This window comes from Colius striatus, chromosome 8 (genome assembly GCF_028858725.1).
Source record: "Colius striatus isolate bColStr4 chromosome 8, bColStr4.1.hap1, whole genome shotgun sequence".
In the NCBI taxonomy this organism is placed as follows: Eukaryota; Metazoa; Chordata; class Aves; order Coliiformes; family Coliidae; genus Colius; species Colius striatus.
In genome coordinates, this window is record NC_084766.1 from 21804290 (window position 1) to 21828819 (window position 24530).

Consider the following 24530-nt stretch of genomic DNA (forward strand, 5'->3'; position numbering starts at 1 on the left):
TATTATTGTTTCATCATTACTAATCAAAATGCTTTACAAAGTGGGGATTTGGATCAGTGCTGAAACATTTTAAGGCGTTATTGGTGACAGATGCAGAAGTGTATTTTAATGATGTTTTCATTGTTCTTAACAATTGAAGAAACTTAGAAAAATACCTTATTTCAGTATCAATCCCTTGTACCTCAAGCAAATACTACATCTGCCTAACACCCGACCCTACCATATGATGGGCACAGTGCCACTACACAAGCCCAGCACAGATTCTCTGTCAAATAATATACCATACCAAGCTGAACTCCACTAACTCTCTTCCTTACAAACCACATCCCCCTGCAGAGGAGGCTTTGAAGGGCTGAAGAAGTCCATTGCATCTGTTTGCTCATATACCAATATGCTATTTACTCAGCACAGCTTTAAGAAAGGATTTGCTCTTTTGGCTGCTGGCTCTCTCCCGCTGCAGTGGAAGAGCAAAACCAACACAACATTGTTATTGAAGAGCTGGCTGTAGTTTTAAATGTAATTTTCATGGCAATAGATACGTTTCAGTTATGACTGCTCAGAAGCTAAATGATTTTCCCTGAGTATGGTAACATTCACATTTTGTGCTTAAAATGATTCCTGTATATCACTTTTGCAAGACAACAAAGCAAATTCCATGCAGCTGACTTTCTTTTTGACACCAATCACTTTTAGGCATCTGCAAGTTTCCAGTGTTGCTACTCTTGTGATATAGGTAAAGAGTCATTAAAACTGGAGGGCCTAATTCCCAGACTCACTATAACATATCAGTAAGAAGCAATAAGCTCCTTCATAATGCAATATAGCTCCCCAGCTAAATAAATGACACACACTACTGGTTAAACAAAGGCACATGTGCCTTTTTTTCCTGAGCATTTTTTGAAGCAAATCAATGAATACATAAGAGAAAAAGACAAAAAAAAAACAGGAATGAGGACTCAGAGAGCAGTAGAGACATCACATAAAACAGGATCTTGCACCCCAGGCATTAGAAAGGGGAACCTGAGAAACATCCCTGGAGAACTTCATGGAGCAAGTATTGGCTGAAAAGAGCTTGAAGCTGCAACTAGTCTGCTGCTGTTCAATTTACTCTGCACTCAGGGGAATGAATGCTATATATTCTGCGCAAATAAAGACTGAATCAAAGGTACTCGATTCCATTAACAATTTATTTTCCTAAACAGGACAATCAGAAATAATGACTTTTTAAGATAATTGCTCAGATCAGAGTAGTAATAAAGCTCTGCTCTTTCTGACACCTCTGCCTCCCCTGAGGGAAGGCAGATCTCCCTTCATATATACATTATATACATTAAGATCTTTCTCTCAAGAGCTATATATAGCTTCTATTCACAGGCGAGCACCACAACCACTTATTCATTCTTTTCATGCTTTACCTGCTGTTTTCAAGGCTGCCCTGATGCTAAAAATAGCTTCACATATTAGAGGAAGGTTGCTATAGATTCAGAATGGGTGATGTTAGGAAGACAGCTAAATCCTTCTTTGCTAAGGACATGGATGATCTGTGTGGATGTGGCTGGTGGGCAGCTGTGGGATTCTGTGACCTGGGCTGCGGTGTCCTTTCATAAAGTCTCTCAGGTTCCGAGGCTGGGGTGTTTGTGTTGTTCTAAGACTGCACCAAACTATAAATCAATAGAAACCATGGATGTCACCATAAGTTTAAGGCTTTGTTTTTCATACTGTTAGATCACAGTACAACCTTACCTTCATAATAGCACATTAGGGTTTTTTTAAACTGGGAAAACAATTTAATATTCTGTTGTATGGGCATATTTTCTGCAGGCATTGACATCTCCAAGTAAGAAAATACCAAAATGCTTCGCTAGTTGTTTTTACTACAGAGTTGAAAGGATGACAATTCATCATCTATTTGATTACTTCCAAGACAGCAATGAAACTACATTAAAAAATTGTACTACATGCTGTTGTTTTGAACTTCTGGCAGTGTGTCCTTTGACAATGCTGACAAAGCTAATGTTAATTTTGGAAGTTATCTCCCTGTCTACAATGTAATGGATAGTGCAAGTGAAAAACTGCTTATACATAACTTTCCAACTCATATACAGCATAAAACAGTGAAGTGTGCTATAGATAAGTGTCACTTCATTGTTAAGTTATGAAACTTATGTTTTCAAAATTTGTCTTACAAAAATTTTGGACCATAAGAAAGATTTTGTCAAGCTTAAATATACGGAAGTTTTGAGGACCATCTCTAGAACGCAGTTATTTCTATACTCAGCAATTAAAGTACCGTATTTTCCAGCTTTTAGAAATCACTTTTCTACATTAGGACACTATTAGTGGTTGCATCCTTTCAGAGTGATGAAGATCAAATCAATGGAGATAAGCAAGTGTCTGAATAACACCTATTTTTCTTTCATAATGTAGTAAAATCTTTCCAAGTGCTAACAATCTGATCTTGAATTTGAAGGGAAGATATAGGAGTTAAAGGAAAAATTGCAACAAAGGCAAAAGACTGGTCATTAAAATAACTCTCATCTAGAAATGTGGGAGTTTTATTCTACAGTATACATTAGCTCCCAAATACGTAATAAAACAGGTTCATTTCTGTATAGTGAATACCTTAAACTTATCCAGCTACATTAACTTTTTAATAAATTAGGTGATTTTAGAAAATTATAATGAAAAATTAAGCTTGACAGAAAACTGTATGGGAAACATTATGCTTCAGGAGTCTTGTATTAGGAACTGAATTTAATGTTTCATCTCCAAATACCAATTTTCCTATTCTTAAAACTTGTAGATGGATAATACTACATGGATGGATAATGACCATATCTAAGATAAATCAGGTAGTCAGAAAAATATTTTCCTTTTGTTAGCAGACACAGATTATAGAGACCTGCCAGATCCTGACTCTGTTAAAGCTGAAGTTCAAATAAATTAGTTGTACACAGAAAGAGTGGCATGGATTGACTAAAACAAGGTTATTAAAATATATTAAAGCAGATGCTAGTATAACTTTGAACAGTATAATCTTTTAAGAACTGTATATTTAGATTAAGATTCTGCGATTCTGTGACAGTGTAATGGAAACTTGAGAGAAGATACGCTAAAGGAAATGTTTTTTCACTCTAATCTCACTTCACATCCTGACCCTTATCTTTCATGTAGTTATGTTGTACTTCCATTCAAGAAAGGCAATCATCTAGGTGTATAGCTGTTAATGTTTTTAACTTATCACTTGCAAATTCAATGTGGTTTCAGCAAGTAGCAGTATCCCCCCAAAGGTAGAAGCTGGGATATCTCTTTTCATCTGCTATAGATAATTTCTTGGAGCCATTTTTACTTCTAGAGTTGTGTATATTGCATAGCTCAGTGTTGATGGCTGTCAGTAACATAACTTGATAGTAAATTAGACTAATTGTTCCCATTTAGGATAATTATTCTTCTCATTCCACTTAGGTTCTATGGAATGAATAGCATCCTGGCAATGCTTTCAATAGAAGGGTAGATAGTATTTCAATATTTTATCTGAACTATATTGGTGATTAAATAACACAAAATTGTATTTAATTTGAAATATAACCCCTATTACTTCCAAAATTTAGTGATTGGTAGTATACTTTTACTAATGAAAAGTCAGTTCTAGCAGAATGGCTAATGGCATTATTAATTAAATGATATCTTACAGTAGTACTCTATAAGCATGTTCATTAAAAAAGTGAAATTGGAATTTTTACTGATTCGGCCTACTTCATTGCTCAGAGCAGCTTCTTTATATTCCTGTACCCTTTGTTTTCCACTGAATGATGAGCTGTTGATCACCTCTACCCAGACAACATCAGCCTCTGTGTGCAGTTACTCTACTGCTTTACTACATAAGTAATCTTACTGAAATCATAAAGTGAAATGAGAGTTGATTCTGTCATCAGTATACCTTTTCATGTTCTTATTTTAAAAAATTGTGAGACTCCAAACACTTGACTAGACTACTGAATATTGCTATGACTACTGAATAATCTTTGCTACGAATTACATTCTTGGCTTTAGGACAACTAGTGGAAAACACTGAGATGAACACACCTGACCAGCTGCATAGTACAGTTTGCAGGACTGGCCTTCTCAAATCATGGATTAAGATCTCAACCTTTGTTTAAGATGCAACACACCTCTAAAAACATCAGGTGTTTTCTGGAACATATTTGTAGGAAGGAGATCTTATTTCTGTATTACATTCCATCTTAGATTTGGACTCTGAGGCACCTTTCTTTTCCAGGTTTTCTAGAATGCTAAGTACACAAACTGTGCTTCTGTTTCTCAGAAGACAGTGACTCATCCCTCACCTTTTATGTGGAAAACTTTAGATTCCATACATTCAACTGTAAATGATTTATCCCTTCCCTCAATTCTCCTAAGAAGTGAAGATTATTAATATACATACATGGTAGACATTATGCACAAAAATGCCTATCGGGAAACAAGGGCATGTGTATCTTTTCCACTTTGGTTTAAAAGTCCAATGGACTGATTTTCCTCACATACTCTTTATTTTCACAAAATAAATCCACTGAGAAATGATACAATTTCAAGAAAACAAGTACATTGCTTGTTTGTTGGTTGTTTTGTTTTTAAATTTCCTCTTTACGATATTTTCCTTCTCGTGTTCTTGATTTTCTTTAATTTTTTCAGCTTCTATAAGAATGGATATCAAAATGGAAAAAACATATTCCCCTCTTTCTGGGATTTATGTATTTGAATGCCATCAGACACTTTCCACCATAGCAAACCTAGCCACAAAAGCAGGATTAAGCATTCTTTGCTCTCTTAGGAAAATGTTCATACTTTGAGGAATTTAACCATAATGCACTTCTAAAATCTTTTCAAATGAAAACGAACACAGAGGAGTTAGTTTCGCTATTCCATCTATTTCAATGCAGGTTGATAAAACTAAGTAGTAGTATTTTGTGCATATTGATGATTACTTTTTAACTAAATTCTTCATGGGCTGAAGTCACTATACTTGTTTATGCATGCCTACATCCATGTGTATTCTTTTAGGGGGCTTTGTTCTCAGCAGAGCTGTGAGACTGTAAACTCTGGAGACCAAAACTACCTGCCACACAACAAATGTGGCACTAGCAATAACAATTAAAGGACACTAGACATGTGTCTATATAATATATCACATGGGGATTTACTGGGAAAAAAAATGACTTTCTTTTAAAAAAAACAACCTAAAACCTTTAGAGATAATATGGGATGTTGCTTCCAATACTTATTTTTTTAATGAAAGTCTGCTTTATTATTTCTGTAACTGAGTTAGTTTTACAGCATTATATCAGCATTATTTACAACACATATCTTAATAAGGACTTGCAGACTAGTTTATTTTAATGACATTTTTTTGAAGTTCACAGAAATTTTAGGATCGATGATGTTTCTATGAGTGCTCCCTTAATTGCAACAGAGTGAATGAATGAAACAATCTTTTTCAGGATATTATGATGAGATTCTTATATAACTCTCTAATCATAGCCAAGGAAGCCAAAATAGATTTTAGAAATTAAAGCAGTTCCAGTTCTTCGTCTATCTGTGATTCATTAGCATGTTATGAGTGTAAGTGATGCTACCATCAAATATACTCTTGAGCGTGACTTAAACTCCTTCAGTTCATGACAGTGAAGATTAAGGCTGTTCCTCTGCAACAGTAAAAAAAATTATTTTGTGAATTGTGGTTGAAGTTGAGAGGCCTTATCTGTGCCAAAGGAGATGGAGCCAATAGCATAAATAAGGTTAGGTTGTGTTTTCTAATGTTGTAGCCTAAACAGACATTCTAGTTACCAAATTGATCAGCTAAGAATAAGGGTGCAATTTCCCCCTATTTTGCTTTTGGTAGTTTTCATATCAACTAAAAATTTCAACTCAATTTTTAAGCAAAGCTTTTGAATTTTTTTAATCCTATCAGCAGAACACACCTAATGCGGAATTTGACAAGAGCGCTGTCCTCTCCTTGAGCTTTGCATTAGTGTTATGAAAACTAATTCCCAAGCTTTGGTCTGAAACTAAGTGCTCTGCAGATGGCCAACAGAACCAGAGCTTTTGGATGAAGTCTGACAGCGCTTTAGGCAATAAATAGTTATGGCGGTCTGCAGTGATTTGTTCACCCTAGAGGTTCAGGAGCCTGGAATAGAAAGGTTCATGGGTCAAATTTTACTTCACATGACCTTCTAAAATTCCATCATCTGTTGGTTCTGCCTTTAGTTACATAGAATAGGTGATATCTATTCAAAAGAATCTATTTTTGCAAATTGTTTATCATATTGGAAGTTGCAGTGTTCCAGAAATTTGGTCCCTACACAATGTACCTGACATTGATCTCCAGTGTGTTAAACAGGAATAATTAAGAGGAAATTTTGCACTGATAATTGGAATTTAGGAAATTCTATACTCTTATAATAGGATTAGCTATCAAAGTATTATCCCTATTTTATCTTATTAACAAATACAATGTAATATAATGATTGCAGGTACTTATACAAAGGTCTGGGATTTTGGAAGAAAGGAGGAAACTAATAAATTCTGTTTTTTTTCAAAGGCACTGTTCTTATAATGATTATGCACTGAAATGGTAATTGCAACTTCAAAATAGCATAAAACAACACAGCTGCTCTCAAAATAATGGGCATAGCATAGGCTTGCCTATATTTTTTTGTAGCTGACTCTATACTCGAAAAAAAAAAGGTAAATCCAGAAGTGCTTTTATTGAATAAATTATCAGCCAAACAAATAAAGCTGAATTTGTCTTTTAGCACAACAACATCGACATCTAGTGGCTAGTTAAATTCCGGTATCTTTTGTATGGAAAACCCCCTCCATGGAGCATACCAGATACTGAATCTGACAAAATAAATATGCATTGCAACACCCTGCTCTCTTTAGATAACCTCTAAATGATTAAAGAATTGATAGTCATTAATGACTGACCTGGAGTGACCAGTCCCAGTGATGTGAGCCAGAGTGCATGAGCAACTGCAGCCCTACTGGTTTTCCCTGGCTGTCAGGAAGTCTTAGGAGTCAGCTTCCTGACTAAGGTATATGTCCTGCTTGGGGCTAGTTGGAAGGCATAGTGCATCTGTAAAGTTGTGTAAAAGTACACCTATAAGAAGAACTACACTCACTGAATGTGCTGTTACTGGCATATGTGAACATCCATTTTTAGTTCTTGCTTTTCTGTAAATTACTAGGGGGCTTAAGATAGAGGGAGATGAAAATCAGGAACAGAACAGATGCCATGACACTGTTTGTACTATGAAGGGATTTGGCAACTTCACAGACATGTAGAAGATAGGAAGATGCCAATATAAAATAACATTAGAAATTTAATTTCCTTATTTTTCAACAAAACTGGCTTACTGAAGAAAGAGGAAAGATTGGAAGAATAAATCTCAGTTTTACTAGTATTGATGGTTCCACATTACTGTCTCATAATCAAACTCAAATATAGTCATACATGTCATCTGCAAACAGGTCTTACAATGGTTATGATTGTCAGTGACTGCCTTGCCCTCACTCTCCGTGTCAGTGGTACGTGTTTCTTTTGGCCTGCTGGCAAAGCTGCCTGGTTTGCTTCATTAAAAATTGAAGCAGTTTTTTAATTGGCTAACCCAAACTAATCAGAGGGTCTTGAGTTTAAGCAACTTCAACAAAAGATTTTAGGAAACAATAATCTCCTGCAGGAAAGTCAAGGTATTTCTTCTTAGCTAAATACTGGTGAAGACTAAATGGCTATGCTCAGTGTTTCTTAGAGATATATAGAGAAATCTGAGTCTAAAGAACAATAAAACATATGAGTTCTCAAAATGTTATCTATATGGAAAGGTTACTTTAATTTCTTTAGCTTCAAAAAAGTGAAGACTGGGCATATATGTCTTCCAGTATGTAAAGATTTGTTATTCAAATGATGATCAGTTCTTGTTTTCAGTACCAACTAGTGTAGGACATTAAGAAGTTATCCCAAGTAGCAACAAAATACATTTATCTTATATATTAGGAAAAAAGCTCTTTATACTTAAGACATAATAGAGTAAGCTTTTTATGCTGTGAAACCTCCTGTACTGGAAGCGTTTAGGAACGGCTCAGTAAGTACATCAGGTGTAATTCTTTGAATTCTGCATCTCTGTGATTTAATACTGCCCTAAAAACATGGAGGAATTAAAAAAAGTAAATGAGCAGGTTACTTAAGCATAATGCTACCTCTAAATGATAAGATGGTCAGAGGCCTGTCCTGAATACACATCCCAGATGTTGAAACATATGTTTTAGTCTCTGGTACAAATGACATGAGTCAATATGTGTTTTAAGTCTCTATATAAGCAACAGTTTTATCATCCATGAATTTAGATGACTGAGAAGTGGTAAATTCAATCAAATAACTTGTGACTATTGGTTTTTTTTTCACACTGAAGCCATCTTCACTGTCTACATAATATGATCTAAGTCACTGGAAGAAAGTATGAATGTCGATGTTGAATGTATGATGTTGATGTTGAACGTTGATGAACTCTTGGGATTATTTCAGAATCACGGACATTACCTTGTATTATTAAGAACATCCCTGAGAATACTTCTTTGGAGAAGAAATTTCCATTTCTTCTTCCCAGAACTTTATATGGAAGGTACATTGAGTCAAAAGAAAAATTAATTATTAAAGCTGAGTAAAGAATATGTTGGCAACTGGAAAACTTGGGAGAGAAAACATTTACTTCTTGAAGGTTGTAACATAATGTTTGGTTTTAGTTTTCTGGATACACTAGGTCTCATATTTAGTCCATTTCTAGATTTAGGACAGAAGTAAAGTTAAGTACAGTGATGTTGTCTCCTTTGTGGGCCACGAAGTTCAGAGCTACTGTAATTCAAGAGTATAGCTTCATATTACTGCTAAGCTGATCTAATAGAGAAAGAGAGTTGCTGTTCAAAGGGATACCCTTGTTTTTCACCTCTACCTGTCTTCCTGTCCCACCACGTCATCTCTGACCTTTATTTGCACTAGTACTGTTACTCATCAGACACCACTGCAGGATAGTCAGAAGAGCGACACTTAGCAGAAAATGAAATACTGCAGTTCAGCAGAAGTGGTCAGATTAGCACTAGTGCCAGTTCAAGAAGAGGAATGCTTTTTTCCATGGCAGCCAACACATAGATCGATTTACCTCTAATGGAAAACTCTGTTCCTAAGGTTTGGTTTTACCACTGCAGAAATCTGACTTAAAACTGTAGTGCCTCTGTCCCTGCAGAGTTAGGCCCACCTCTTTTTTTTTTCCCATATATTTCAGTCCTGTGGGACTTGGATGAGAGAACTGGCCTTTTTGGTGTCAAAAGTGTATTAAGCTAGATTTAAACCATGAAGATGCTCCCATGGGATCAAGCTATAACCCATTTATCAAGGGCTAAAGACAGGTCCATTTTCAACTTCCAATTTATTTAGGAGTATTTACTTAGGAGGCCATTTCTGATATTCTTCCCCAGCTGTACCTTACTGTAGCCCACATATGAAAACTAGTCAGGTTATCTTTGAAAGCAATACAATCAGACATCAGAAATGCATATCAGTAAAATATGCATCTAGCTGCTGTTGTCAGAAAAGCTGTTTATAAAATAACTTCAGCATCTACAACAATTGCCATAGTTGGGCTCACTGCAGAATTTTCCTCTGTCCCAGAAACTGTTTTTTTCTCAGGCTTTTGTGGCCACTGCACAATGCCAAGATATTCAAGAACTGTAAATCTTCCCTCTACCTTTCCCACTGTTCTTCAAAGTGCATAATCAATGATATGTTGGCCCAGTTTCCAGAATGTCAGGATTCATTCACACTAAAGCCGTCTGTCATTTCCGTAAGAGAGGAACAACAAAAGATGCCTGCTATTACAATTTTGTGGGTATACATTATTTATTTTGAGATATTTAAATTATTAATTAAGATAATTCCATTTTTGCAACTGACTCTCTGCCCTTTAGAAGAAACAGGCCAAATGCAGTAGGACTTCAGAAGAATACTGCACAGACTCAAATAAGGCTATTGCTGTTCAGTTCCTTTCTACAGGAACTTCAGAGTGATAACAACATTAACGAGTGACACAAATTCTAGGTCATGAGAAAAAATACTTTTGGTTTTAAAACTGAGATTTGGTAGCCAAGATAAGGAGGTACACTGTCAAATATGGTGTGTGATTACCTTACTGCATGATAGGAACTAGATGCAACTTACATTTTACAACTTATAGATTACAATGACATTAGTGGTATTTAAATTTTGAAATTACCCTGTATTAAATGTATCTCTGTCTTAAGATTCCAGGAATCAATAATGTAGCTGAAAACTCTGATACAGCCCAGAAGAAAATATCTGTGATGGATTAAAGCATTTCAGGCCTCAGCAGCCAAAATGCTGGTTCAGGTATTGTGTGCCCTAATGTTTGATGGGAAACAGTATCAACTCTTTGACAGCTACCTGCTATATCTGATGACTTAATGCTGAAGATGGGTATTTCCCAGCCAGCTTATGAGAAAACACTTTTAGTTTATAATGCTCCATTCTCTGATGCAACCCATAGGCTCCAAAACTCTATCATCCAGTCGCCTTTGGTCCTCACAGACAAACTGGGTCATATATTACCTCCCCTTCTTCTACTCGGAAGATGTGACTGAAAATAAGAGAAACCCTTAAAATATGTGGAAATCAATGTTGCATATTACCTTGCCGAGGCTGCCAGGGCGTTAATACGGCTGTGAACGATGTCTGTCCCGCGGTGAGGGCAGACGCACACACCTACTACATGAAGCCCGGCCCCGGGGACGTCTGGCCGAGGAGCACCCTCATAGGGACCTTCCTCCTTGAGAGGCTTCCTCCACAGTGACCCCCGCCTCCCCGAGACCCTTTCCTCCGGGCCCCGCCACCCCTAGGGCCCGCAGCCGGGTCGTCTTTCCCCCACGCTCAGCTCCTCCAACGGGGACTCCCTCGCCCGACAGCGCTGGGGATGGTGTGGGGGTGAAACAGAGGAGAGGATCTCGCTACCTCTCTGGGAGCCACTAAGGCTGAGTCCTACCTTCCCTGAGGCGGAGACCGCCGCAGCCGGGACCGTGCACCGGACTCCCCTCGCCCCTCAACATGATGAGCAGCTTTCCCCTCCCGTGCCGGCGCGACTCGCCCTCCCCTGCCCGCGCTCCTCTTGCCCTGCTCTGCCCTGCCCTGCCCGCCTTGCCCGCCGTGGACGGAGAGAGGCAGTCCGCCGCGCGGCCCTGCTCCGCCTCTGCCCCTGGTTTCTGGGAGGGGCTGCGCCGCGGCCGGCGACCGGGACCGGGCGGCAGAGGCAGGCGGCCCTCGCCCTCCTCCCTCGCTAGCTGTCCCCGCCGGGCGGGCGGACCACGTCGCCGCCATGGTGCCCAACCAGCTGCGTCTCTCCGCGGCCGTGAGTGGGGCCCAGGAGGGAGGGACGGAGTGAAGGGGGCTGGCGGGGGCGGGCGGCAGCGCGGCGGACAGGCCGCGGCCTCCACCGAGGCCTCCATCGCGGCGCCGCCGAGAGGCTTGGCTGTGCCTATGCGGGGACAAGGCCGAGCCGCCTTCCCGGTGCGGCAGCCGGCAGGCCGCGGACGGTGCCCTGCGGCCGCCCGAAGGCCACTCTGGTGGCGGCGGGCCGCGCAGCAGGCCGAGGCAGGGCTGGCAGACTTTAGGGACGTGAGAACGGCACTGGATGTCGTGTCGGACCCACATAGGCTGGTTTTCAGTTTATTTTTTTCTCCGTGGAGCCCCACAAATCTCTAATCCTCGCTGTCGTACTCTGCTGTTACCTACCTTTTGCTCCTACTTCTCCTTTCATAGTTTGAGAGCTTTAATAAAGGGACAGTATTTTGCGTGTGTCCTTTCTATTTATTAGGAGTTTTGACCATACAGAATATGTAAGTACATATAATTGGTTTTTACAGGAAACAGTAGGTGAAGCTAACTTTACTTACTCTTGTTTTTTTTCCCCCTAAGTGGGGGTCAGAATGCCTCAAAGACAGCCTCAAGGTGGGAGGAACATTTTGCAGTGAAGCACAAAGGCCCTCTGCATGGCACCCTTTATCCAGCCAGGACTGCTCTTCAAGCTCTTATGCTCCTTTCAGACCCTCCCAGAGTAGTTTGTACCAAAAGCAGCAGTTGGATGCGTTTTGGGCTACATCTGGGCTGTGAGCAGATATGAGACAGCAGCACAGACCTATGCGCTGGGCAGATAAAGGAAGGAGTGGGAGTGACGTTTGTGAGGGAAATACCAAGTACTATGTACCAAAATCAGGGCTGAGGTCAGGTGCCACATGTTGGGATTTTATGTGTAGGATTGGTTTTATTTTATTTTTTATTTTTAAACTATCTGTTCAGCAGCATGTTGTGATCAGGCATCAACATGAACTATGACCTGTCCATTTCATTACTGTGCATTTAGCCTAGTGGGAAGGGTTAAAGGATGTAAAAACCTCCTATAAATGCAGTATCCTGTATTTGTATCAACAGCTGACATCTCCTGTCTGCTCTCATATAATGCTTGGGCATTTAGTGTATGTAGTGGTCATTCATTTATTGTATTTAAATTGCTATTTTTTAGGAGCCTTGGTTTGTGGGCTTGGTTCTTTCTCCAGTTGCTTCACTACTAATTAATCCAAGATGGCAGGATTGCTTAAATGTCAATGATTTTAATGTGTCCTGAGGCATATTGGTACTTGTTTTGGTTTTGTGATTTTAGTTTGTGGTGTTGTTTGGGAAAAATAGTTGGAAGTTGGTACAACAGACAAAACAATTGTGTATCTTTCTAGTTTAGTAAAATGCTTGGTATTTACCTTAATAATTTACTAAAAGCATCCTGAATTTCTGACAAATTAACAGTGAAGATTATATTAAATGATTTATCAAATTATGAAGGTAGTACCTTTACATTTTCTTGACAGTTTTGCATATTCATGTCTACATATGCCTCTTTAAAATACACTAGCTTGGGTGTAAAGCTTTGGTATCTGCCCCTCTTTTACTGCAATTAGATATTAAACACATTTTCCTTATCTGGAATTGTTGTTTGGCGCTTTTTTTTGGTGGACCGATCAGTACTGAAACTTCATAATATTAAGCAAATGTCTGTTTACATTATCTGATGCTATTTACATTATCCTTCCAAAATAGGAAGATTTATGGATGAGATTTCCTGAGTCATTTTTATGTTTTATCTACAAGTCAGGTCATCTTATTATCATCCTTAGGCATCAGGTCAGCAATTGTTTTAGTCCAGCACTGCTGGAGCTACTGATGTTAAATCTAGCTTTGGTACATTACCTGCCTGTTCTGCTGTTGCCTTGGAAGGAGTGACCTAGAAGTTTAAGGACATCAGTCACGACTTGTACTCTTTTCCTCTCTTAATTCATCTTTGAATGATTGTAGTGATTCAGAGGACTGCCTGAAGCTGTGAAGAGTTTTTCTGTCGAAAAGCAGCTTCTTAGGACCTAGTCCTTAGCCATGCCTGCCCTTATATGCACAGTCACAGCTTTCCAAAAGGCAGTCATCAACTTCTGAGGGCCCTACAGCATGACTCTGTTGGAGCAGCTTTTCTTGCCTTTTTTTTTTTTTTTTTTAATTTCACTTGAGTCATCCCTGGACTCAGCTGGGAGCTGATACAGAGTGTTTGCTTCTTTCCTGGGACCCATCATCCAACCATCAGCCACTTTGAGAAAATTTCCTTTTAGTCGAGCTTTTTTTCTTCTTGCCTGCTGTTACACTTCATCTGCCTCACATTGGCTTTTATGGACATTGTGTTTTCTTGCACTTTTTCTCCTTTTGTATGTTCATCTGGGAAGCATTACTTTTGCCATTTAAAGTATTCCTGGACTGCCAAGTATGAATATATTTACTGCACATTCATAATGTATTCAGCACGTAAGATTCATTAATAAAAGTAGTGACAGGCTTGCTGTTAGAACCACCTCAGCTAGGAGACCTGAGCTCTGGATTGTCATGCAACTGTGCTGGGAGGGCTTTGCACCATTGCTGTTCTTTTGCCTGTGCATTGTGGCCCACGTACACCAGACATCTGCTGCACTTTTTTTGGTAATTAATACTTTTTTGTCTCCAGGGAAATAGAAAACAAAGGCAAGTTAGAAAGTTCTAGTTTGTTTTTGTTCAAATAGGTATATATATGAGCCACGTCTTCTTCAGAGGAGTTCAAAGAGTGGAAGGAACAGTATTAAAGCATGAAAGTTTTATTATTAATACAAATAATTTTAAAAAAATGTTAAAAAGCATTCCCTAACCATGAGTATGAGAAGATAGTGTTTTACATACTCTGTGTGATACGGACCAGTTGATGATATCAGTGGAGGATACAGTTGAGTCTCCAGCATAGCATTTCTGGGAGGCATTTGCATTGAGAGAAGGCATCTCATGAAAATCAACCTGAAGAGATACATCTATTTTGCAAATTTTATTTTTCTCAAATTTTTATCTGAGAAGGAATATGATTGTAGATAATGTAAGAGTCAGCAATACTGAGTCAAATGCACTCTTTTTTTTTAAACTCAGTTTCTTTTCTCCTCCATAGTGTGAATAACTTAGGAAAGATATGTCAAGCCTTTCCCCATGCAGATGTGTGATAACTATTTCTCTTATTTTTAGCTCGGTTGTATAAATGCTGTTTTGTTGTTGGTGCTGCTTTAGACATTTCCAGCTCTGTTCTCTTCCTGCACTACCCCTCCAGCTGACTGGTGCAGCTGGTTGCGGAGCTCTGGATGAACTGTTAGGGAACTTACCTGGGTTAAAATAATCTTTTTTGGGCAGGATCCTTTGTAACTTGGGTGAATTGTTTGATCTGGTTCATGTGTAGTTTTACAATTATGACTGAGCAACTGGAAGGAAGGTATCAGACTAGGAGTGAGGGAGAGGAGATGGGATCTACTTTGTTACTTCTGCTGAAAGAATTGGACATTGTTACTATGCCTTGAAAAATGAAAGTGGTAAAACTGGGCATCAGTCAGTGCTTGATCATTTGATGGCATTAAGATATGGATATTTGGATTTTTTTATGCATTAATTTGGCATTCTAGTCCCAACATGCATGGAAAAAAATAATTTCATGGTAGGAGTGTTGTGATGATTAGATTGTACATTTTTGCAGGCAAATTGTTAATTTATATTTTAGTTAATTTCAGTGAGCTTCCCAGCTGCCTGTGTAAGATCTAGAGATCTCAAATACTGTATCACAGCCAAAGAAACTTTTGTCTCATGTTTGTTTATAGTGTGGGCACATCATTTGCTGTGTTCTAGCTTTCTGAAAGAGGGGAGACTGATTGAAAATGAAGGTCCAAGATGTTCATCATACTTTTGATTATCTGCATCTGAAGATTAAATATGGGGACATCTGCATATATCATTTATAAAGTGATCTTTTGACAGACTGAAAATGTCTTTCTTTGCTCTGTGTTATTTGGAATATAATACTCTGCATTGTCTATTTGGTTTGGTATAGACATGTGTGAGAATTTGTGCTTGCTTGCTCTCTGTCTTTGTCTTTCACTTATGCATGATGGACAGTATTGATTTCTAGTTATACTGTGTCCATATTACATTAGCAAGTATAATGACTGTGTTGACCATTGTTTTCAGGCACGCGGCCGTGGAGGATATGATTCTGATTTTAGTGATGAGGAGAATGGAGAGAAGTCCGTGCAAAAGGCTAAAAGGTAATGTAGTACAGAATTAACATGTTACATTATGTGTTTTGTGCAAATGGCCTATTACTAGGTATAAAAGACTGTGCTGTAACATGTGAAGTCTGGTGTTGAAATGTTTTTTTGAAAAATCAGTCTCTTTAGTTCCTGCATCTCCTTGTGTCTATCTTACCAAGGTGTGTTGTCTCCCAGGGGCAGCTGATTAAGAACCATTCTACCATGTCCATCTGGTGTGTATATGCCCCTCAGTTCCTGGAGCAGAGTGTTTCGTTTTTCTGAGCATTAATATCAACTGCTGGGGTTTGGCTATGCTGTTCACTTCACTGTGGTCCATCAGGACATACAGAACTGCTAAGAGAGCAGGCAAAAAAGGCCAAATGGCAGCAAACTTTGTAGATATGAAACACCTGCTCAGAGGAAGTGAAGAACTGATTTGTGAAGAGGCCTGGGAATTAGCGAGTTGTATTGTACTCAGTCCTCGAAATACAATTATGTGTCTCATACTTGAGATCACCTTTGCCCATTCTTTCAGTGATTTGCACTTGAATTTTGTGGTCTGATCTCATTATATTAAGATTTTTATGTGTTTGTTTATTTTGCTTTGGCACCATAGTCCTTTGACACTTTCTGCACCATACTGAATATTTTGCCTACATTATGCTTATATTTTTCTTACCTTTTCCTACCTCTCCCTTGCTCTGTTAAGAACTGTTTCTGGAAACATTCCTTAGACTCTTGCTTATTTTCCCTTGCAGAAGAATTGAAAGAATGTGTTTTGTAGTGTCTAGCTGCATACTGGAAAAGAAAGTCGTATTCTAATCATTGGAATAGCAGCAGGCATTGTGCTGTTCCATTTATTTTATAAGCATAGGCATTCTTCATGTCATGGTTGTGGCTGGGATAGAGTTAATTTTCTTTGTAGTAGCTGCTACAGGGCTGTGTTTTCGGTTTACACTGAAGAAAATGTTGGTAACACAGGGACATTTTGGTTGTTGCTGAACAGTGCTTGCAAGCATCAACACCATTTCTACATCTCACCCTGCCCCACCAGTGAGTGGACTGTGTAGGGGTGTGGAGGCCAGCGTGTGCACAAGAAGCTGGGAGGGGACATGGCCAGGACAACTGACCTAAACTAGTGTCATGATTTAGCAAGGAGCCACTTCTGCTTGGTAACAGGGAGAGGGGGTTGCCGTGAAGACCTAGTAAAGAGTTCTAGGACTTTCCCCCGGCTCTTGGGTTCAGACCCACCTCCAGCCTGGCTGGGCCAATCTGGCGCCTCTGCCATCATTATTTAAGGATGGGAATTTGAAGTGCTGGAGAGGAGGTGTAAGAGGGATACAAGATGAAGGTGACCATGTGGACCCCACAGTTAGAGAAGGAGGAAGGAAGGAGGAGTACTAGACCAGAGACCCCTCCACAACCTGTGGTGAGAACACAGGCTGTACCCCTGCAGCCTATGGAAGGCGGTGGCAGGACTGAGAGCTACCAGCAGCTCCAGGTGAGTGTGCCCAGACAGGCGAGAGACTGTGTGAGGAGGCAGCCATGGCGCAGGCCGTGCTGGAGAGCCTGTGGGCCACAGAGCAGACCCACATGAGCGGCAGGGAGGAGCTGCAGCCTTTGGGATGAATACACATTGGAACTGCCCATGCAGGGCTGCCATGTGTGTGAGGTACCCTCCAGTGCAGAGCCCGCCTGCCCTGAGGAGAGACAAACGGCAGAAGCCATCAGGAATAGACTGACTGAAACCCCCATTCCCTGCCCCCCTGAGCGGGAGGAGATAAAGCCTGGGAAGAGAGGACAGGTAGGGAGAAGGTGCTGGTTGTGCTTTTCATCATTGTACCATTCTGTGTTGTGGTTTTTTTTGTGTTGGTTATGTTTTGGGGTTTTATGGTTATGCTTTAGTTGGTGTTGGATTAAATTACTTTCTGTTTTCATCGTCAAGCCGAGTAGCCTGGTCTGTTTTGTCCTGGACCATAAGCGGCAATTAAAGTCTTTGGTACTTGAGTCTAATCGTGGTCTTTTGTCCCCTGATGTGCCTAAACCACGACATTCCCATACCATAGGACATCATACCCAGTGTATAAACTGGGGGGAGATGGCCAGGAGAGGCAGGTAGCAGCAATTACATTGTGCATCATTTGTCTTTTTGTTAGGTTTTGTTTCTCTTAATTATTGCTATTATATTTTATTCTTCTTTGCTGTTACTATATTTTAGTTTGATTTCGTTATGATACTTGTTCTTATCTTAACCCATGTGTTTTGATTTCCTTTCCTGATTCCCCTCCCCATCCTATGGGAGGTGTGGGGAGTAAGTGAATGGCTGCAGGGGGCTTTGTTGCCAACTGGGCTGGAACATCGACGCTTTGTTAAAACAGTGACTGTTTTTGTTCAGTTTTCATTTTCTTTAAAAGGCTGTTACACATTATACTATTCCACTTTCTAAGTGGAATATTAACTGACCATCAGGAACGTTTCAAAAATACCGTTACCCTTGTTCTGGCACGCTACTGCAGATTCCCAGTAGGACTCTTATGTTGAGTTCTATATATATGTTATACGTACTTTTCTTGCTATGTGATGATACTTATTTTCACTTAAAGGAAAATACTAATCCTAAGTTTTTTCCATATTACTGTTTTATGGAGTCCCCTTAAGGGAATTTTATGCCTAGAAATCCTTCAGAGCAAATGATAGTTTCTAGAGTCCTGCATTCAGTATCTTGAAATATAAATTTCCTGGCTTGCTTCCTGCAGGATTCTGACTTCCATTCTTTCTGCCAGCTGGTAATTATGGAAAAATCATTTCTTCACCTCTACTGAGGAATGAAACTAACCTTTTACTAGCTAAAGTGCATCACTTTATGTTTAACTTTTTATTACTTTATTGAATTCTGAAAGTATTTTTAGCTGCCCACTGACAGGTACAGTCTACAACACTACTTAAGTTTTAAATTAATGATTCTTTTGATTACATTAAGGGACACAGAGCCATTTAATGAGGTGTTGAGATGTTAGCATGAAGTGATTCAGTGAATATACTGTCCTTCCTGTTCCTACTTATCCATGTAACTGGGGTTTATAGAGGGACTTCAAATGTAGAGTGAAACTGAAGAGTCTTCGGATTTTTTCATTGTGGTTCTAAGGTAATAATATTGATTAAAAAAATCATAAATTAATGTTTCAAGTGATTTTCTTTAAATGCTAACTGTATGCAAATGCTTTGCCAATTTTGTTCTGCAAGTGAAGTCTAAGCCAATTCTAAGTTTGGTTTTATTCATATAGAAACTAGCAATATAACAGTTTTTGATACTCAAGCTAGTGCAAAGTTTGGTGTATGGAAGTTTTATTTCTTATGAAAAGTTCTTGACAAATTTTTCTTCCGTTTTTCTCTCTACCTTCAGTATAAAGGAAGATGGCCTTCTGGTAAAGCCATTCCAAAAAGCAAAACAAGGCAGTATGGTTCACAGACAATTTGCAGCTGAGGAATGGGATAGGTAACTTTTATCTATTGCTTTTGTGTGACATTGTTCCTGTAATGTAAAGATAGCTTTCACTCAAACATATTTGTTATTAACAGGGAAGAAGCAAGAAAAAGAAGATTTCACTTGATAGCGATGGATGCTGTATCCTCTTTTATTTTTTTCATCAGTTATGATGATGAGGCACAGGTTATTAATTATGGTGAAATACTGGGATTTCTCAGTTATCATAGTAGTCGACAGTGCAGCACCAGATACTGAGTTGTTCTTCACATAGTTTATTTTTGTTGCTCAGATGTCTAAGAATGGCTTAACTGAGTAGAGGCATTTCCAGATTCTTCCTATATGCTTATTTTGTCCTGTTTGGCACAAAATTATTATACAGTTAATTTTATTTAAGTTTATTCAGATTGGCACAAAGACACTTTGCTCATTCAGTTGAGTTTATACAGGACATAATTCTCTGTAAGGCTTATATTATCTGTGGACAAATACATTTTTACTGGAAATTAAAGACTACATTAGCTAATTCAAAAGTTATTCAAACCAGTCTTATCTCCAGTAATATCTTCTACAGATGCTCTAAGACTGTTTAATAACATATGCGTTTTTATTTTAGTGAGTTTTTAAAATCTTTTAATTATGTTTCATGCATAATTTGTAACTTTTTGTAACTACCTTGTTTAGATTACAACATTTCTCCTTTTAGTTAGTTTTTGCCTGAGGCAGTTATTACATGTTTTGACTGAGCTTATCTAAGTCCCATAAGTTCCTTGTTTGTTTAAGTAGCCGTTGTTCAGCAGTAGCAGTTAATAAATAGGAAAGTAAAAACAAATTAAAGGTGCAAACACTTAAATCTAGAAACTACAGTAAACAGAAGATAACTTCTCCCTAACCTGCTTAGAATTTGGCCAGGCACTACATAAACTATCATATGCTTGTTAATGGGGACATACTGAAAGTTAGTCCCACTGAATGTTATTGGTTACAGTAAAGCCTATATATTCTGTAATGATTAAAAAACTTATGGTGTAGAGACTTCTGTGAGTTTCTGCTAATGTTTTTGAGTAGTTCCTATTTAAAATCTTTACTCTTGGGCAATTTTAACACCTGGTAGCATAAATGACATCACAAAATAGTATGTTATGTTAAATGTGATTAATTGTGGCAGTTACACATTCTGGTTTTGCTGCTCTGGAAAGAAAAAAAAGGGTACAATTTAACATGAGATTAAATTAACTTTTTGTGGTCCTTTGGAAAATAAAATGTTTTCTTAATAAAATTTGAATGTATGTCAAAATAGGAGGTTGATACAAATTATTCACAGTGATGCAGTACCAGGATACGTACCAGAAGATAATGTTTCCTAATTTGTTGCTTCAGAAATATCATACAAGTTAGTAGAAAATATTTTAAGTAGTCATATATAGTGGTTTTATTTGTGAAGATGCTTATTTTCTGTATAAGTGATAATGTATTTTTGCTGCACTTATGGTACAAAATGTTTAAAATCATGTCTGAGACTGAAGTTTTCTAAAAAAAAGCATTATATATTTTCCCATGATTTTCACATCCAAACTAAAAAAGATAACTTTTATTTGTATGTTGATGGTAAAATATAATAAATCGTTCCATTTCAGTAGCCAGGCTATTCTTATAATACAAAAATGCAATAGAAAAAGGCCTGTTTTAAATCAAAACAGCAGTACTAAGAAGCAGTTGTCTAAATTACATCTGAAAAAATGAACTGTTTTTATGTATATGTGTACAGAATATCTTTGACAAAGGAAGACAATTTAATAAAGGTCTGGTAGCTAAATGAGATTTTAAAGATGAAATTACATTGAATTCCAGTATTTGGAAAGTAGCTAAGTAAAAATTGCTGATTAATTCCTTTCTTTCTGGAAACTGCTGAGCCATTTTTGAGAAAAAAAACTTCTTTCTGTTAAATATATTAAAGGTTTTCATTATGTTTTTTAGTTTTAAGCTACCGGTAAAATAAGACAACTTACGAAACAATCCTTAACAGCTTTGTTCAGTATCAAAGACATAAAAAGTTTGTGAGTGACTACATTTTATATTATGGTGGCAAAATAGAGGATTTTCGACGTTCTGGGTAAGAACCATTAGCAATCTTACACCTCATGCCCCTAAAGCTCTCCTGTTACATAAAGCCATTAAATACATATTATAGATTTGCAGGTAGAGGATGTGGCTATATATCAAATCACTAATTATTCTGGTCACAAATAGTCATGATAAATATCCTAACCACAGAATTGCCTTCTTTCATTTTGCATCATTATTTTTATATAAGAACTTACCATGAGCTAAATTATTCGTGTTTTGTTATGTAAAAGGAAAAATGACAGGTGAGCATTAGTTGAGGGTACATTGAGAAATATTTGGCAGTACCTTCAAAATAACAATCTGAAGTACTTTTGAAATGTGTGGAATTGCTATCCATTGTCCAGAATAATGATAACTTTCTTTAGTGATGTCTATAACTGTCTTCTAACATTACTGTTTTAAATAAAAAGTATAAAAAAATCATAAAAAGTATTTTCAGACAAGATCAGGACATCCACAGTTTCAGCAGCTGTTTTCCACTGTGAATTTTTCATTTGGAAAATAGTGTGCCAGGGGATATGATTTTTGATAGTTTTTATTCCAATATATTCCTTCATGTGCTGAGGTGGCGATCACAACTGTGAAATACTGGTTTATCAAATAGTTATTTGACTGATTTGTCATTTTAGTGTTACATTGTACTAAAAGAAATATGTCCTTTTATAGAGAAAATGACAAAACGGATCTTGATGTGATTAGAGAAAACCATAGATTCCTGTGGAACGAAGAGGATGAAGCCGACATGAATTGGTACCCAGAACTATTATAGAAAACGTTATTTTTAAATCACTTGGACTAAGTTTGGAGTGTGTCCTACTAATTAAGAATTATTACGCATACGTAGTGGTCATTCTTTGACATTTCAAAATTGAAGACCTTTAGAAGGTCTTTCATATTGTTCAGTGGCAAAATTAATTGATGACACAAAGAAATATGTGCATATTCTCCGAGATCCAAATGGCTATTCTGAAAACTCAAGACTGGTTTGAAAAAAAGGACTTTTTATTTATTTTTGCTGAGGATGCATATTGGATTTATTTTTCAAGTTTTACAGAAGTTACCCCTTAGCTCAGTGAGTGCATTTCTAGCTCTGGAGCTCATGTTCATTGAATGAAACAAAATATCTTTGCCTTGCTAATGTCATCCCAATGTACAATTAATTGTTAGATGTTCTATATTTAATAAAAATAATACCTTTTTAATAGGGAGAAGAGGCTTGCAAAGAAGTATTATGATAAGTTGTTCAAAGAATATTGTATAGCAGATCTCAGTAGATACAAAGAGAATAAGGTATGTTTCGTTACCATGAATCATCTTGGTTTTAAACTATGTCTTTTTTAAAAATTGTCTTGTGATTGTGGATATGTTGTGAAGCCAGGATGCTAGTACAACTTCCCTAGAGAGCTAGTTGTGGGGACCTTTCAAGTTATTTAATATGCAGCAGCAGTTTGAATCCATGCATTGTCATTGCCCCAAAAATGTGCTTCTGTGGGAACAGGAGCATTTCTGTTAGATGGTGTTTTATGAAGAGGTACATTGTGTGTAAGAAAGGCAGAAAATGCAGAGAGGTTAAGGAGAGAAGGTTAGATTTGTCTGGAGAGAAGTGCTAGATGAATCCTAGAAAAAAAACCCAAAAACCTGGGAATGTTACTATTCAAAAAACCCAAAAAAGTGTAAAAAGAGTTTTGTCCTTGAATGGTGTCAGAAAAAGTTCTAGAAGTGTTTATTCTAAAGCAGTGTCTTTTGCTGGTTTTTCCGTTGTTTATGGAAACAGGATTTATATGTTCCTTGTAAATAAATAAAATTTCTTAAGAGAAACATTCCAACACTAGTTTTTCTTCTTGACCAGGATAGCCTTTGTTATTTCCAAGTTTTTGACTGACTAACCTCTTGGTCACAAAGACGATGTGAATTTTCTATGGTAATTCTGCAAAGAGTATTGCTGAACAAAGATACATCTTAGTTTTAGCACATTGTAACAACCTAGCCCTGCAAACAATGTCTGTATAAAGTTCGTTGAGACTATTTATAGGATTGAAATTTGTGTTCACTGGTAAATATGTGCAAGAACTAGACTTAAACTTTAATATTAGGCAGAGAAGATGACAACCTTCCAAAGAAAATTTGAACAGAAAAATGCAAAAATTAAAATTAAGAAAAAGTAAAATGTTGAAGGTGTCTTCCCTCTTTTTTTTGAAGTAAATTTCATTTTATTTTTCTATAGCTCTTTCATATCTGAGTCTCTGCCCTGCTTCCCCAACTGATTTTCCCTTGAGTATGCTTACAGATTTTGTTTCTTTCGCTACTGTGCCAAGTTTCCATATGTTTGCTGTGTTTTGTGGGAAACTGTTCTGCCCCAGCAGTTTCCTTATTTTTTTTTTTTTAAATCTGTGTGTGAACAGTGTTTCCCTGACAGACTTCAAATGTGGCTGTCCTAACTTTGAGGTCACTCTTGAATTCCTATTTATGCTCATAAGTTATTACCTGTATTTTTGGAATTGCCATGTCAGCATAGCTCTGCTGTATCATGTAATTTGCACTCTTATATTAGGTCATGATTTCTATTCTCAAATACATTCTGACCATATGAGAGTCCTTTCTTAGAAATTCTTAGAAAAACTGAAAATGCAAGAGTTTTCTCAAATACTGATTATCCATACCCATGGTATAGAAGGATGCCAAGGCAGTTTTTTTTCTTGGAAGTCAGAAGTAGGCTGCTGGTCCCATTCACCTAATGGAATGCAGTCTGTACTTACAGATTTTTCCTGCCTTGATTCTTTTTCTGCATTTCCAGAAACTAGAAGTTGGATATCTTTAGCCCATCATGCCTTCTGTTTTGCAGTGCTGCTGTTATGGGAGGTGAAGAGTAGGCACCAAACTTATCAGATGGCCAGCCTTTCATGTGATAGTTGTTTATGCCTGATATGATGTTGCTTCATCTTGATATAATTCCATTCACTGGAACAACCTCCTCAGTGACATGATAGAGTCTCCATCAGTGGAGATTTTCAAGATGTGATTGCACAGATCTCATCTTGGCTCCCTTTCTCACAAAAGATTGGGCCAGATGATCTTTCAAAGTCCTTTCTAAGCTGAGCTGCCTTGCGAGGTCTGAAAAATAAGCAGAGCACCTCGTAAAAGGCTGAAGCTTGAAAGAAAACAAGAAGCTCCAAGATTTACG

General features: G+C 37.9%; 1 protein-coding gene across 1 annotated transcript in view; it reads left to right on the forward strand.

Annotated features, from left to right (window-relative positions):
- The first annotated feature begins 11311 nt into the window (after positions 1–11311).
- The window catches only part of LOC104549358 (protein FRA10AC1), a 28955-nt gene continuing 15736 nt past the window's right edge, over positions 11312–24530 (forward strand). Inside the window, exons 1-7 of the mRNA XM_062001295.1 lie at positions 11312–11468; positions 15677–15753; positions 19142–19234; positions 19318–19363; positions 21259–21335; positions 22016–22099; positions 22555–22639. Coding sequence (XP_061857279.1) covers positions 11436–11468; positions 15677–15753; positions 19142–19234; positions 19318–19363; positions 21259–21335; positions 22016–22099; positions 22555–22639 — 495 coding nt within the window. The 5' untranslated portion in view covers positions 11312–11435. The remainder of the gene's footprint in view (positions 11469–15676; positions 15754–19141; positions 19235–19317; positions 19364–21258; positions 21336–22015; positions 22100–22554; positions 22640–24530) is intronic.